Here is a 16,124-nt window from a genome sequence, read left to right as displayed (position 1 = left end):
GTGTGTGTGTGTGTGCCTATGTAGCGGTTAGTGCTGTAAACCTCTCTGCACAGGTTATTCATCTTGAATCTTTTAATCAATGAAAAATTGAATCTGGTGTTGTATATTTTGTTTTCTTTCGAGTCGCACACTTCTGTTAAAGGAAGCAAAAGTTTAATAATAATAATAATAATAATAATAATGATAACGGTAGTAGTAGTAATACTTTATAAGGTCGAAAACTGGACCTAAAAGGTAAAAAAGGGGGAAAACATTCCTGCCCAAGATTGCTCGGAACAAGGAAATATTACTTGACCCTACTAAAAAGCCGAATCAGTTTTTAATAAAAGGGCAGTTGAAGTGAAAACATGAAACAAATGTTGACCATATTCTTTTTTATCAAGACAGTGCATTGCCATTGTATGGTAACGAAGCTATGGCCGTGAATTGTACCTGCATAAAAAAAACAAGTATCGACGACGGTGAATCGTCTACGAATGGAGACGTCATCTAGGAGCGCTAGTTTTAAGAATAAACTATGTACTGCTCCTTAGCTCCTCCCCCCCGAAAAAGGGGATGCTTTTGATAAGTTTGGATAAAATTCATAATTTCACCCGTTTTATATTAAAAAAGGCTTTGCCATTGTATGGTAACGAAGCTGTCTAAGGCGACGAGGAAAGGTGTACTAGAATTGAGGCGCCACGATCGCCATCTATGAACAAGTGTTACAAAGGGCCAAGGGGACCGCCTCCATCCCCCCGTCACCCCACCCCCAGAAAGATGAAGAGGGTCCCGTCCCTCTTGAGAGAATGTGACCGATCTCCGCACCGCAGGACCTTCACCGTAGTGGCAAATAAACACTGCAGTGAGAGACCAGAGTAGAGAGACGATGACTGAAGAAGAAGAAGAAGTCCCATGACACCTGCCAGTCTTCAGTGCGAATGTCTCCTCCGTCGTGCTCGTTCGTCCGATCTGGAATTCTCTCGGATGTGTGATGTGAATTCTCCTCCTTTTTTCCATTCGGATTGTGTGAGTGGTTTCTGCTCGCTTTTATTTGACTGCCATTATCACTCATATTTTTTCATATGAATCGCAGTTCAGTGAAAGGAATTTTGCTGCATAGGCCTATAGGCTACATGGAATTCTCACGTGTCAGTTCTGTCATTTTTCTAACGATAGCGTGAGGGGGTCGACGTGCCCCTATATTTTCCATTATTGCACAATATATATTCTTGCAAGCAATTGTGGGTCAGTGAATGGAATTTTGCTGCATAGGTCTATATGCCAAGTAGTAGTCTAATCCTGAATATACTATTTCTTGCCAGTTCTGTCATTTTTCAAACGATAGCGTGAGGGGTCGACGTGCCCCCCAATTTTAATTTATTTTCCATTATTGCACAATACTTATTCTTGCAAGCAAATTGTGGGTCAGTGAAAGGAATTTTTGCTGCATAGGCCTGGAGCTATGTGCCAGCCAGCCGAGTGAAGGGGTTACTCGTATCATTCTTACGCTTAAATTATTTAGATTAACCTAATTATTGTATTTTATTAGTTTTGAAATATGAATAATATTTGCAATTGAATATTTACTTAGTGTTGTGGCCACTAATTGGAATGTGTTTCAGTAGCTATAACCGATCTGTTGATATAGGTAAAGATTCCCATAGGCTTATGTAGGCCTAGGTTATGATGACAATTATTGTCATTAGAATGTAGTTTAGGCATAAGGTGAGTCAAAATGCTTACCTTAGCCTCAGTTGTGACACGGCTAAATAAATTAACCTACATTTGATCGTGCAGGAGTAGGGTAAAATGAAGGTTGATCTACGTCATACCTCCGTGTCAGGCCTATTTCTGTGGAAATTACAGTTTCCTTTAGTAGTATTTTGGTTACTTAGTATTAAGAATTTAGGGTAATTCTACAGAATAGTTCCGCATGGACTGCAAGGAACGCAACCGTGGATACGACATCCACTAGGGATTGGGGCGTCCAATGTATTTCGCCGTGTTTAGTACTGGCCCCCGAGGGTTAATTACAATCGTCCGAATAAATATTACTTAAAATTCTTGTTCAGGAGGTAAAACTACATAGAAAACCGCAACTGCCATAGTCTAGGCCGCCGCAGAATAGTACTGTAGATCTACCGAATTTAGGTTGATCTTTATATAACTCAAAATTACTAGAATTTACCGTTATTTTCTGGGGGTCAACTGTAAGTAACCCCCAGGGGCTAGTGCTAAACACAGCGAAATACATTTGATGCCCAAATCCTTAGTGGCTTTTGTATTTGTGGGAACGTTCCTTGCAGTTCGTGCGGAGTTCTTGCCCAGAGTTACCGGAGCTGGTACTAATCGCAGCGGCCTTTTTGAATGTAAACTGGTACTCACTGAACCAGGGGGATGTGGTAGTATCCTTTTGTTTTACCAAAAAAGTTAATGTTTTGATTAACACTGTATAATGTTATGAAATTTCCCGCCAAAGTGGACTGTGCAATATACCTTCAGCTTTTCTTGTCTTTTACTCTATATACTGTTCATTTTCTACCATTTGGCCTTTAGTTGGTGGAAACCTTTTGTTTTTCATTTACTCCCATATGTAACAGTTGGAAACTGGTATATGGCCAGGCATTAATAAAAGAATCCCCTAAACAGAACTGGTAAAGAGAGAAGAAGGTATGAAAAGTGATAGAACAAATAGTTTATGTATGCAATCAGTTTTACAAGAAGAAAAAGATAGGAAGGCAATGATGCATGGTATTTTGGCAAGAGGTTGTTATTATTGTACTTGAAGGAATATGGCCTTATGTAGGCTATATCCTGACCTAACTAGTATGGTTTTTCTTGCTTGAATTGGGAGGAATGTGGAAGATCTCATTTTTTTTTTTTTTTGAAAAGCCCACTAAAAATTTTTATACCTGGTTTTTTTAATGTTTTATCACAAAAAGTAGATTTCATGATGAAATTGATAAAAAAAAACAAGAATTTGTGGAGATTTCTCATTGGAAAAAATACCACGAATAATGATGGGAAATGTTCCAGAGATTTATCCGCAAATGTGTGAGTCCGCGAATACGGTGGGGTCAGTTGTTCAGTGGATTTTGCTTTGTATATATTTCATATGACAGCTGGGTTGGCAATCATTATTGCATCCACTTCTGCCCCTGAAACATGCACAATTCTATTTTTCAATGTTGGATACTGTCGTAGTGTTTCCAGTCAGCCAAAAAGTCACAGGAATTCACCTTCCTGGGATATATAAAGTCACAGGAATTCACCTTCCTGGGATATATTAGGCATCAGCCAAGGTTCTTGTTTTGGTAATGGACCATTCTGTGGCAGTTGTTGTTAACTTATGGGAGGTTCTAGAATCTTTTATGTTATCCTTTGGGATTACTCATGAGCATCCCTTCTGTATGCCGAGAAGGTTGTCTGTTTAGTCGTAAGGGTTGGGAAGTAACAGTCGGCCGAAACGCTGCCCTCTGAAAGGTTATACCTGTCTCTTCCTTGTAGTGTCTTTAAGTATTGCTGGGAAAACAGACCCTTCCCTTTAGCTTACTTTCCTAGTTAAACAGTTTTTATATTTGTGCCTTTTTTTTTACCTCCCAATTTTGATTTTGGCTGCACTGGATCAGACAGTAGGTAGTTTGGTCGCATTAACTCCATATTCCACCTGAACTTTTTGTTAGGTAGCTACAACCATTACCATGCTGAAGGGATACCTTTTCAAAGGACTTTTATTCAAAGGATTCTTTTTAATGGTTGTAATAAATCCAGTGTGCATACTCATCTCATTGTGGTTACAGTAACTTGAGTCATTGCGCTTCATTCTAGTACCTTGGTGCTTGTGTTTGGTACTCACCCCATTACAGTACTTCGCTTATCCTGTATTACTGTGATTTGCACGATGTACTATGTGGGCACTTTTTAGTGCACTGCACTGTATGCTTCTTTCTTTTTTATGTAATCAATGTCCCTAGAACATCATGAGGAGATCACAAATGGAACCATTCTTTGGTTACATGATTAAAGTAATTAAAGAATTTTAGAGTTGGCAAATGATGTGCTCATCATCTGTGCTTAAGATATAAAAAGGTGGGGGTGTTGAATATATCTAACTACCTTTGGACTGATATACAATGAATGCCTTATTTTTATTCAGTGCTTTTCTGTCAATATGGCTTTCAGTTTATGGTAGCAAAACCTACAAATAAACTGCAAACATTTTTTATTTTATGATTCAAGAAATGTTTATGAACATTTCTTTTTCGTATGTTTATTGAGGGGGGGTGTTACACAAACTTGGAGAGAAGTTAGAGTATGATCTCTGCATATGCAGTGTTACTGTGAGAGTACTCCTCTGTTTTGTATTATTGACTTGCAGTATGGGTTAAGTTCAAGGTTGCAAGTCACTCTTCCTGAGTTAAGTACCTTGATGGATTATGTAAAAGGCTAAGAGCTTAAGAATAACAAGTGTCAAGTTTTGATATTTGCCGGTACTAGTAATATTCCTTTACTTCCATATAGTATTACTCTGTTCTGCCAGGCAGTAATATTTTTTCTTTTTCTTTTTAAAGATCAGAGATATTTTTAGGTTAGCCCTGAAGGTGATGTTGTATTTGAATCTTAAATTGAGTAGTACTATCAGAATTACATTGAAGAACAGTAGGCTTTCTAATTTCATTTATGTAGAGATTCCTAAAGATCTACTGAGGAAATGGCTAAGTGGTGAGGCTTTTGCACCCCAAGCACTTCCAAAATATGGATTTTTTTTCTTTATTTCTGTAGTGTGATCTTGCTTGATTTGACAATCCACACTCACCAATGTCTTAGTCATAAAAGAAAAGCGATTAATATTTCAGAGGAAAAAATAGCACAGTACTGTATGTGGGGGATTAAATGCCCATACCCCCCCTCAAGTTGATGCCCATATTTACCATACAGTATTTTGATTATCAGGATCTGTTGAAGAAGACCATGATCCTATTATTGCATAAGTCTTCAGGGGACATAAAATTCCATTCTGGTAACATCTGGTTATCAGAATTAAATCTGGGCATGTTCTGGTTTTGATCAGGTTTATATCTTAGTACTATCATGTCTGCGAATTTAAATGGTTATTTGGAACTTCAACTGTACACAGTTTTGCATGAGTGACATTTTAAGAATTTGTTTGTGTAATAGCCAATTTTGTCAGAGTAAAGAATGTACCTTGTTTAAAGGTAAGGTGTGGTATATGGCAGATTATTAATGAATAATGTTTAGTTGTATATTTCTGACATTACACTAAGGAGACTTGGCTTTTTCATCAGGGAACATCAGGTTATCTGAATTAAATCTCAACATGTACTGTCTTCTGATTAAATGCTTCAGTAGATCAAGCAGATATGTCACTGCATTTAGACCTTCCTCCTGGAACCCATTCCCTCCACATCTGACATTTTGAAGTACTATTTGGCATGCAAAGAAAGAGTGCATTTAAACATAAGATCCGAAGACTAGAGTTCTTAGCTAAGTGAATGTTTTGTGTAAGCAGTTTTATATTCTAAGAACATTTGGATGCTTCATGGATGGATATAAACCTGCTGAGCTAATAGTGATATCTAGAAGTTAAAGAAAATATATGAAGCAAGAATACTGAATAACCTTTGAAGCAGTTCAGAATAACTTTTAAAGCAGTTCAGAAATTTTCAACGGCTCGTTTGTAAATCATAACTGTAAGGGACTTTCATAATGTATACAACCTAGATAAGGGGAAATTATGCAGTTCATTACTTTACTGTTGACTGTAGCCACTTCCTTTAAACATGTTGAAAATTTAAAGAGTACAGATTTATGGAGCTAATAGAAACTAGAGCATGGTATTTTAAATATTATCTCATAACAAAGACTGGGTGAAAATATGCTTACAGAACTAAGATATCAATAAAGTACTGCAACTTACTCTATAGAAAGTATTTGGTGGGTAAGAGGTACAGTATTCCATATGATGTGTTGTGTTGCCACCATGGGAACATCCTTAATTATTCTCGTGATGTAGTTAGTTGTAGTATTGTATTGCTAAAAATTTAGCACTTACCATGGCTATACTACATTGTACACAACATTAAACAAGCAGATTCTTGATACATTGACTACTTGGACAGCCATCAAGTTTCCCAGAAAGCAGTGATGGAAGTATTCCATTTTGATTGTACAAATTTATCCACACTGGACTTGGTGTATCCTTTGGGCATCTGTCTGCATGTTGTACCCTACCAAGTCTGTGTTTGTATTGTTGTAGTTTATCTGCCCGTAGTTTGATAGTACATATTCATTTTATCAAATACAGTGCCCTACTCTTGTTTACATGTTGTGATGCCATTGCATTTATACTTGAAACTTGATAATTTATTTGTAAACTTATTTTTTTGGGGGGGAAGGGGGCCGAGTTTCCTATCTAAGAATAATTTATTTTTAAGCTTTATTTTGGGATGGGGTGGGGGGTTTCCTATCCAAGGTTAAAGATAATGACCATTTAATTTTTATCGTGGTGTTTATCTAAGACCATTCTGGGGACCAAGGTGTAGGAAATTTAAGTGATAATATACTACCTGAATTTAACTCTGTTGTTTTTATTGTATATTTAGTTTCAAAATAAGTAAGATTTCAGTGTATTGTGAAAGTTGGCATGTTCTGTTCAGAGGTCGTAACACTTTGTAATCTTATTAAAATCCCTGTTGTTCAATTTTAGTGTTGCTTCAGATATTTATAGAATTGCAAAAATTTAAAGATGATCAGATTGCCTAGGACAGAAATGCAAAATTTTTAATTTAATTTAATATTTTTTCTTTCTCTCTTTTTTTTTTTTTCCATTCACAGGCTGTGCCTTGAGTTGTGATCTGGTTAAGGAGGGAAACTGGATGCTGCATCTACGTCTACTTGTAAACGATAGTGTCTGTGGGAGGAATTATTGCTAAAGTTTCAAGTTTGCTACAAAAGTAGAGAAGATGAAGTGATTGATCAACAATGGTATTTATGATCAATTTTTGGAAATATCTCGTTGAAAAGTGTCACAAAGACACTGTGAGGGATCTTTGGATGCAAAAGAGAATATTGTACAAGTAGATGATAGTTCTGTGATGTAGCTTTATGTATGGAACTATGTGATGGTTTGGCTGATGTGTTATGGATGGATGTTGGTTTGCATTCTGTGGTGGGTGCTCTTTGGTGAAGTCAGTGCCTCATTTCCTGATGACCTCCTGACCATCACCGTCCTCATGACCCTCCAGTATTCTTTGATGCTGCTGTTCATCATATCAGCCGCTCACCTTTACCACACTGTCCTATCTCATCCTGTTCGGGGAATTGTGTCTATTGGTAGCTGGTTGACGTGATTGTCTTTTCCGAGTTCTGTAAGTCTTAACATCCAACCTGTCAATTTATTGTCTTTCATGAACCTTTTGTGCTTTTATCTTGAAGAATTATGAATCCTTATATTATGTAGCTTGAGGAAATTGGTAAAAAAGTTTTTTTTCCTTTTCTAGGAACATCGAACACCATTGTTCACTTTAGTATGGTGGTGTCTATGGCTGGTGTGTTAGTGGCCCTGGCAGTTGTGGCAGGCCATGTGTGGATAGTTTATGTTTCAGCTCCACATCTTTTGCCACCAGATGCTTGGCTTATCACAGCCCTGGACCTTTTAGCTCATTGGGCATTAGTTTGGGAAATAACCGCTTTCTGCAGTTTCTTAAATGATGTTGAAATAAAGGGTAGTGGTGGTGGATTTGTTGCTGAACTTCAGAACAGTTGGATATAGACTTCACCTCATTGTCCTTCAAGACTGTAAACTACAAAATTTTATGTTGAAAAAAGTTAAGATGGGTAAAATTGGAAACCCGGAAAACATTTTGGTGTGGGTGGTGCTGTGTGTGCATAAATTGTAATCATAAGCCTCTTGTTGGTTCTGGTAATTGCAGAATTTCAGGAATGGCAGAAACAAAGCTTGCATCTCAGGAAAGCTTGAATGGATCAAAAGAAATGCACTCATTAGAAATGAATTTGGATCCAGGTCCTCCAGACTCTGATTCTGTCACCTTTGGGAGTTTTAATGACTCACAAGGTGGCTTCTATGCCAGGAGGGCCAGTGAGAGTCGAGTTAATCATTCGGTTCAGGAATCCAGGTCATCCACTCCTACCTCAGGAACAGATTATCAGTCTTGTAGCAATCCATCCACGCCTGAAAAATCTCGGTCATCTGAAAAACTTGATCCACCAACTGCTACTTCGGAAGCAGTCTCTAATGTGAAGATGAGTGCCAATATTGCTAATAAACTTAGTCAGATGCGGGTCTCAATGGAAAACTTGGATGACTTGTCACAGAGTAGTTTTGAGGAAGTAGACTCACTTGAAACTCAAAATTGTGCGCGCCATCGTGATTCTTTTTCGGGAGGTGGCTCCCCTCTGGCATCACGGAAGCAGTCTCTGAAGGCGACGCTTCGTCAAGTTTTCCCATATGTTTCCTGCCTCCCTTTTGAAAACAACATAGTATTTTGTTTTGTTTTATCAGTATGGGATAATATTGTTGGCCCCCAAACAGTGTATGTGTGGAAAAGAAAGTCATTTCCCTCTCAGAAAACATTTGATGGCCTTCTAGATGAAAGTGAGGGAATAGAAATAGCTGAGGAAAGTGTAGAACTAGAGAAGGCTAGAATGCGTTTGAAACGGATGTCCAAGCAGTTGGAAGGACAAGAGTCAGCCTCTAGTTCTGGGAAAGAAAATAGTAAGCATGACCAGAAAAGTCATTCAAAATACAAGCCCCGTAGAATGAGTGGTTCATCTAGTCATTCAGAAAATCACTCTCCCTCTCATTCTGAAAAAACTTCTGGTCCTGCAGGGACAAAAACATCTGCTAGCAGGAGAGAGCAGTTTTTCTTGCGTAGTAAGCCTAGAACTTCAACCCCAGAAATGAAAATAGAAAGTGGAAGCTTTAGCAACTCCAACAATGATTGTGTTGGATCTAGAGTATCTGTATCACCTGGGGATGAGGTTGGTTTTGGAAACAGAACCCCCCCGCAAGCGTCTGGCTTTGTGGAGGAAGAAAGCATAGACTGTAAAAAATCCAAAGCTCCATCTCTAGTGAATTTCGAGACTACATCTGTAGACAGCACCAGTTTGTACGATTCTGATGGCCAAGGTAAGTTTGTGTTTTAAAACTTCAGTTGTAATTCAATGATTATGATATCTTATGTAGTTTCAGGAATGGTTGATCTCATTAGTCTTGAATTTTACATTGCCACTATTACCCACACCTTTAGATTCGTGAAATTACCAAATGATCAAGTACATCAAAAAAATTAAGCTCTATAACTGTTCTGTATGTTAATTATTCATGGTTATTTCGAAATGCTTTCAAAATAGTGTTACATGGGAAGGTGGTAGGTTTAAAGAAAATTCTGTACAGCACTTCCTTTCCTCAGATATTTTTGTTCAGGGTCTGAAAGTGAAATAAGAGGTTTTACATGTAAGCAAGTGCATATGTTTAGTTGCAAATGTTGGTTTGTGGAATGACTGTTTTCAGAAGCACATTTAGTTTTAAATGTGATCATTGTGCACTACTAAGAAATTATGTAAAATTTTTTAATTTGAATGGCTTTTAATCCTGAATAACAACCCAATTTTTCCGTAGGTTCAGTGAATTTAACATGGTTTTGGTACCCTATTCATGCTCAAGTCCGTAGACTCATTTAAGTTGTAATTATAGTCATCCATTTATGAAGTGCCCATTGCCCATTTCCTTGTTCTTGCCAACCTATCATACTTTGTTCCTGTTGGGTCTTATTCCTTTTTGCAAAACAGGGAAAAGAGATAGTTATTACTGATTAAAAGATCATAGCTTTTACCTATTTAGATTTTTCTGCCTACGAGACTGTTACAGACTTGGGACATTTACACTGAATAAGGGCTCTATATGTTCGGTAGATTAGTATGAAAAATTATTTTACATTAGAAAAATGAGTACATATCATATTTCTGCAATTTTCACATGAAGTGACAATCATGTTTTGTAGAGTTAATGAATACATGTTAGAAGGAAAAGTGTAACATTTTAATGATTTAATACTTTGGCTTTGTAAGTTTACAGATACATGTATTTTCATGAAGCACAGATTGCTGCTTTGTGAAACAAAATGTTAAGTGAATTTTATAAATTTTAACCCTTTAACGCCGATTGGATGTATTAAATGTCGACGAAAATTGTCTGTCGGGTGCCGAACTGACGTATGGTACGTAGACGAAAAAAAGTTTTTTTTAAATTTGCAGAAAAATAGTTATAGGCCTACTATGCGAAAACTTTTGAATCACACGCCTTGGGGGATGCTGGGAGCTCACGAATCAAGGCGTTGTTTTGTTTACAATCGTTACCCAGGCACGCAAACGCGAATTTCTTTCTTCTCTCACTAAAAAGCATGAGCAACACATCTCGGAAATTATTTCGTCACTTTGACATAATTTTTGCACCATTTTATATTAGCCGTTACATGTAGTATTATATATAAAAATGTGTGCAATTTCATTAGAATACAACAAAAAACAACTCATGGTTGTAGCTTTTATCAGTTTTGAAATATTTTCATATAAATAACAATAAGAGCCAAAATTTCAACCTTCAGTCAGCTTTGACTCTACCGAAATGGTCGAAACACGCAGTTGCAAGCTAAAACTCTTATTTTGTTCATGAAACTTACCTGTCAGATATATATATAGCTGTATTCTCCGAAGTCCGACAGAATTTCAAAACTCCCGGCACACGCAGTGGGCGGCCAGGTGGTTAGTACCCATTCCCGCCGCTGGGAGGCGGATATCAGGAATCATTCCCATTTTCTATTCAGATTTTTCTCTGTCGCGGTAGTGAAAACACCTGTTTCCACTACCTCCGCCTAGGATTTTGAAACTTCATTAGCCGCTTAAGTATCCTACTTATTTTTTTGAATGATTGACTTGGATTTGTGGCTAGGCATACGCTATCATAAATTAATTAAAATTTTTTCATTGCATATGATGTCTGAATCTAGGTAGCCTAGTTTCAGATTTTGTTGTCTGCAACGGGTAAGGGGAGGCTACCGAAACCTTCGGTAGACACTCGTTTAGTATACATGACGTTTACATGTTTTCTCTGTTGAGAGATCAATGTAATTAGTGTAATGTTGACTGATTCCGAAAGAGACGTATGATTCGTATGTACGCAAATTAGAGCGTGATAGAATCAGGAGGTCTTCCTCCACAGTAACAGAAGTTAGGATAATGAACCTACTAACCTCCAGTAGACTTTATTTTGCCTAACCCTGTGGTATGGCTTACGGGCCTAGAGGAAGTTCTGTGAGAAGTAATGCCCTTTCTATTATTGTGGATTACATCAAGTAAGCTTGAAAAAGTGCTCGCTCTCCAATCAGTGTTGTGAGTGTAGTGATGTTGATTTTGCCCCTAGTGTTGTGGAGGGGGCGTCAGATCGGTCCTATAACGCCTCTAGGTCTAAACCTCTGTCGGACTCCCAGGACCAGGGAGGGGGCAAGTTGAAAACCGAAGGAGGGTTACGGGAACCCCCCCACCGATCTGGCGTCCCTTCGGCAGGATAAGGCTGCCAAAGATCGTGCACGTGCCCCGAATCATGAAAGATTGCTTCTCGTCCTCCGAGGCGTCCTCCCCGCAAGGTTGGAGCTCTCGGAAGGACTCGCGCCCGCCCTCTAAGAAGCTTTAGAGAAGAGGACGCTTCACGTCCTCTCTCTCGTCAGGAGGGAACGTCAGATCCGCCCATAACGCCTCTAGGCCTGGACCTCTGTCGGACTCCCAGGACTAGGGAGAGGGCATGTCGAAAGCCGAAGGAGGGTTACGGGGAACCCACATCGATCTGGCGTCCCTTCGGCTTGACTTAATATCGATAAGCGTGACAAAGACGCAAAATGTCGCACAGGCGGCTGTCGTCTTGGTCAAGAGATTAAAAATGTCCTTAAGGCAGGACCCTCACAAGGATGCCTTTCGAGACATTCAACGCTCTATCGAGAGGAAGGAACGTCTTTACTCTTGTAGCAAGGATTGTTTTCTTGCTTTCCAAGACGCTCCACCTTCACAATTTGCCTCATCGAAGGCCAGGAAGGCTCCTGGCTTCGTTAAGATGGCCACTTCGCTCTCTGCGAAGAGAGCGTTTAAGAGAGTCCAGGATTGGATGGATTCAAGGAAGGTTAAAGGGAAGACTTCGTTTGCACTTCCTCATCTAGACTGAAAGGGAGAGCTGGGATCTGGTACGAAACAGGAGAAGAAACAGGATTGAAAGCACCGTCTTCTTCTCAAGGAGATTTCGCCAATTTGGTGGACGCTCCAAGGAGGTCTTATTTGTCATCGGCTAAGGTTTCCTCCTCCCCTCATGGCGCTATGTATACGTTATGTGACGTTCGCTTTACTACGAAACGGGATATTGTTCAAGCTCATAAGATTGACGTCCGGCAAGCTGATTTGCATAGTCAAACAGCTCGCCAAGAACGCATCTTACTCGTCCCTAAGGGACGCTCTGTCAGCGGACAGAGATGACACTGGACAGACTATCCTAGTTTTCGACAGGAGAAGGGCAAAGAATTCCTCATACCCAAGAACACACAGGCGTCCTTTTAAATGCCCTTCTGCAGTGTCGATGAGCGTGACAAAGACGCAAGATGTCGCACAGCCGGCCGTCGTTTTTGTCAAGAGTGGCGAACGTCCTTAAGACTCGTCCTGATGACGATCACCGTACTTATGCTTAGGACGCTCGCGTTTCATGAGCGGTCTCTCCCCTCGCCAGGAAGCCTCTCAAGTTACTCGTGTTGACGCACGTCATTCACTATGACGCTTCCCTTGATGTTCGTCGCTCTTCTATTCCGGACGCTCTTCAAGACGCTCAAAGAATGCAATCAGGACGTTCGGCAAGCACCTCGCGACGATGCCTTTCGGAACGCTCGGCGTTCCTTTTTTGAGCGCGTGTCTGGATATGTTCATTTGCATTACTAAGACGCAAAATGTTGCACAGGCGGCCACCGTCTTTGTTAGAAGGTAACGAAAGTCTTTAAGGCCGTCTTGGAGACGATAGCCTTACGTCTTCCTATAGTGCTCTCACACTTCAGGAGCAGTGTGCGGCTCTCCAGGACGCTTTTCGGGTGGCCTTTCAGAAGACGCTCGACGTCATAAACATTGATAAGCTTTTTGGAAGACGCTCGATGTCTTACACATATGGACGCTCGCCAGGACGCTAGCGAGGACGCTCGCCAGGACGCTAGCGAGGACGCTTTTGAAGACGCTCGGCATCCTACACGTCATGACGCTCGGTAGAGCACTTGCCAGGACGTTCTTCAGAACGATAGGCGTCCTACGCATCAAGACGTGCGGCAGGATTCCTGCAAGAACGCTCTTCAAGAGGGCGTCGTCGAAGTAGAGGAAGGAGTTTGGTCTCGTCAAGATGTCTACTTCGCTTTCTACGAAGGGAGCGTTCAATAGAATCCATCACTTGATGAATTCCAGGAAAACTGTAAGCAGATTTCGGTGTCATAAAACGCCTCGTCTGCTTTCGGGATTGCGCTGCCGAAGGGGAACATTAAGGTCCTTCCTGTCGTAAGCCCAGTCTCTAATCAGGAATCCTGCCCCTTCCTCGATTTCTGCGGGAATCGGGAAGGCTATATGCTCGAATTCCTGGATTACTTTCCGTCATGCAATTGGGTTAGTTCTCATTGACAAGGTTCTTAATAACATTTTATCGCATAAGCGGATAAGTAACAAAATTTCGAAAGAGCTCTCATTCATTAGTCAGAGGCTCATCCAGGAAAAAGACTTATAGACTACGTCCATGAAGTCTTATGTCAAGCTTACTTTTGCTAAGAAATTTTCAACAGAGATATCTCTTAGACATGTTCGGCGCTGCTTACCGCACTGTAACAGAATTCTGTACGAGTCTACCGCAGCATAGCACTATAATAATGCTCTCCTGCTTATGCAAAGCGCAGCCTTATTAGGGAAGGAAGCATGCTTAGTGAGGGAATGGATGAGTCTGCTGGGGACCATTTCCTCGCTGGAGAAGCTTGTTTCCCTGAATAGACTGCAATTCAGACCTCTACAGTTTTCCTACAGGAGAACTGAAATAACATCAAAGATCTAGAGATAATTCTAAACGTCTCTCAATGGGTTAAGGATCACCTCAGGTGATAATGAGAGGGAGCCAGGCATCCGGACAGAGGTCCTGGCACATAATCTAAAAGAATTGGAAGCAATTTGGTTGGCTCTCCAGTTCCTCGAAGAGTGAGGTTTTGGTCGAGTGGTCCAAATCATCTCAGATAATTCCGCAGCTCTCTCATATCCCAAGAAAAGAGAGATGGTTATCGGCATAGGCACGGAACGTAACGATCCTTAAGAGGTTCGTTACACGATTGCACGTCCGTGCGGATCTTCTCGATCGACGGCAGCAACTACTGACGTTTGACTTTTGAGTAATCCTCGCTTAGAAGTATGTCGAGAGTTGTGGAGACTTTGGGGACGTCCTTTCGTAGATTTTGCAATATTGAAGACGAAGAAGCTTCCTCTACGTTGCGCCCTTATTCTCGATCCGAGAGCGGTAGCAATAGACGCCATCCTATAGTATGGAATGGGGATAGTTGGTTAGCCCTTTTCCCCTATTCAAAAGCTTAGGAAATGTAATAAGATAATCGCTGGCGTCAGAGGGAGTGAGAAAGACGCTGATCGCCCCATGTTGGCCTTCGAGAGGCTGGATTCACAGAGGTCACGTCCTTCAGAGAGCACTTTCCAAGGACCCTTCCCGAGAGAATCGGTCTACTCTAACAGCCTCACTTCGAGAGGTACCTAAAATCTCTCCGCTCTGAGTCTGAATGCGTTCAGACTGTCAAGAAGCGAGAGGATCTTCAAGATTAATTGCAAGTCTCATTGCCAAAGCAAAGCAGTGCTGCATATTTTGCAGTGTACCAATCGGAGTGGGCCGTTTCTGGACATAGGGCAGGAAGAATGACTGTTCCTCCACCTCTGACCTCTGTGAATTACTTTACCGCCTTCCCATTCCGTCTGAAGTATGGGATAAGCTAGCAGTCCCAACTATTGTAGAATACGGAAATATGTTGACGGCCTCTAGGCTCAGAGATTCGGATCTGTCAAACAACAAAGCCCTTCACGATCTTTGAGGTCTGTGGAAATCTTGAAATTTTTTAGATCGAAGCTTCCGGCATGGAACTTAGATGTAGTCTGAAGTTCCTGCTGTCAAAGCATTTCGAACCTCTCCTTTCTGTAAACTTAATACACGTAACCAGAAAGGCTAATTTTCTAACCACTCTAGCTGCGGCAAAGATGGTAGTGAGGTTTTAGCCATCATCAGAGGTTTTGGCTTTAGAGGACATAATTCGGTGTCCTCTAAGCCTTCCGTTCTTGCTAAGAACGAAAACCCGTCTAACCCTTGGCCCAGAGACCTGGAGATCAAGGGGATGGCACAAATTTTTGGGCAAGAGCCACAGAGAGTCCTGTGCCCTGTCGGGACTCTCAAGTTTTATCTTGATAAAACTAAAGAAAGTCGAGGTCATTCGGACAATCTGCGGTGTTCCGTAAAAAAGAACCAGACTTGCCCATGTCGAAGAACGCCCTGGCGTTATTTTTAAGGAGTCTTTCTGAGAGGCTCATTCGTCATGTTTGAACAAAGATTTGAAACCTTTTAAAGTAAATGCTCACGAGGTGAGGGCGCGGCCTCGGAAGCATTTCAACAGAGCATGACACTACGGTAATATCCTGAGTGCCACGTTTGAGCGAAGCAACTCTGTGTTCGCTTCACACTCCCGACGGGATGTGAAGACGACATATGAGATCTGCGAGTCGCTAGGACCATACATATCCGTAGAAATATTATTGGAGGCAGGAAGCAGCACGAATCCTATCCTATAGAAAAGGGATAGGTGTGCTTTTAACTTTGAAGGGTTGGTCGCTTGAGGCGCTTTCCCTTTCGTTAGCCTAGAAGTTATGGGACTAACTTCGATAGGTTAGGTCAGGTGGTGGTTTTAGCTTCGTTGCCCTCACAGTATGGTCAATATGGTCTAGTCACATTGTGGTCACGCTCCCGTTGACAGATCATCTAGAGCGCACCAACTACACAGGTCACT

The 16,124-nt window shown here is 40.8% G+C and overlaps 1 protein-coding gene across 3 annotated transcripts in view; it reads left to right on the top strand.

The window, feature by feature from the left end:
* The first annotated feature begins 742 nt into the window (after positions 1–742).
* The window catches only part of LOC135202961 (uncharacterized), a 55,365-nt gene continuing 39,983 nt past the window's right edge, over positions 743–16,124 (top strand). The window contains exons 1-3 of one of the 3 annotated variants that reach the window (XM_064232475.1): positions 744–1,008; positions 6,838–6,987; positions 7,503–9,151. In XM_064232475.1, coding sequence (XP_064088545.1) covers positions 7,945–9,151 — 1,207 coding nt within the window. In that variant the 5' untranslated portion in view covers positions 744–1,008; positions 6,838–6,987; positions 7,503–7,944. Of the gene's footprint in view, positions 1,009–6,837; positions 9,152–16,124 lie in introns of all 3 variants that reach the window. The other 2 variants (XM_064232474.1, XR_010311834.1) reach the window with 2 other exon arrangements.

Source organism: Macrobrachium nipponense, chromosome 33 (genome assembly GCF_015104395.2).
Source record: "Macrobrachium nipponense isolate FS-2020 chromosome 33, ASM1510439v2, whole genome shotgun sequence".
In the NCBI taxonomy this organism is placed as follows: domain Eukaryota; kingdom Metazoa; phylum Arthropoda; class Malacostraca; order Decapoda; family Palaemonidae; genus Macrobrachium; species Macrobrachium nipponense.
This window is presented reverse-complemented; position numbering and strand designations above follow the sequence as displayed.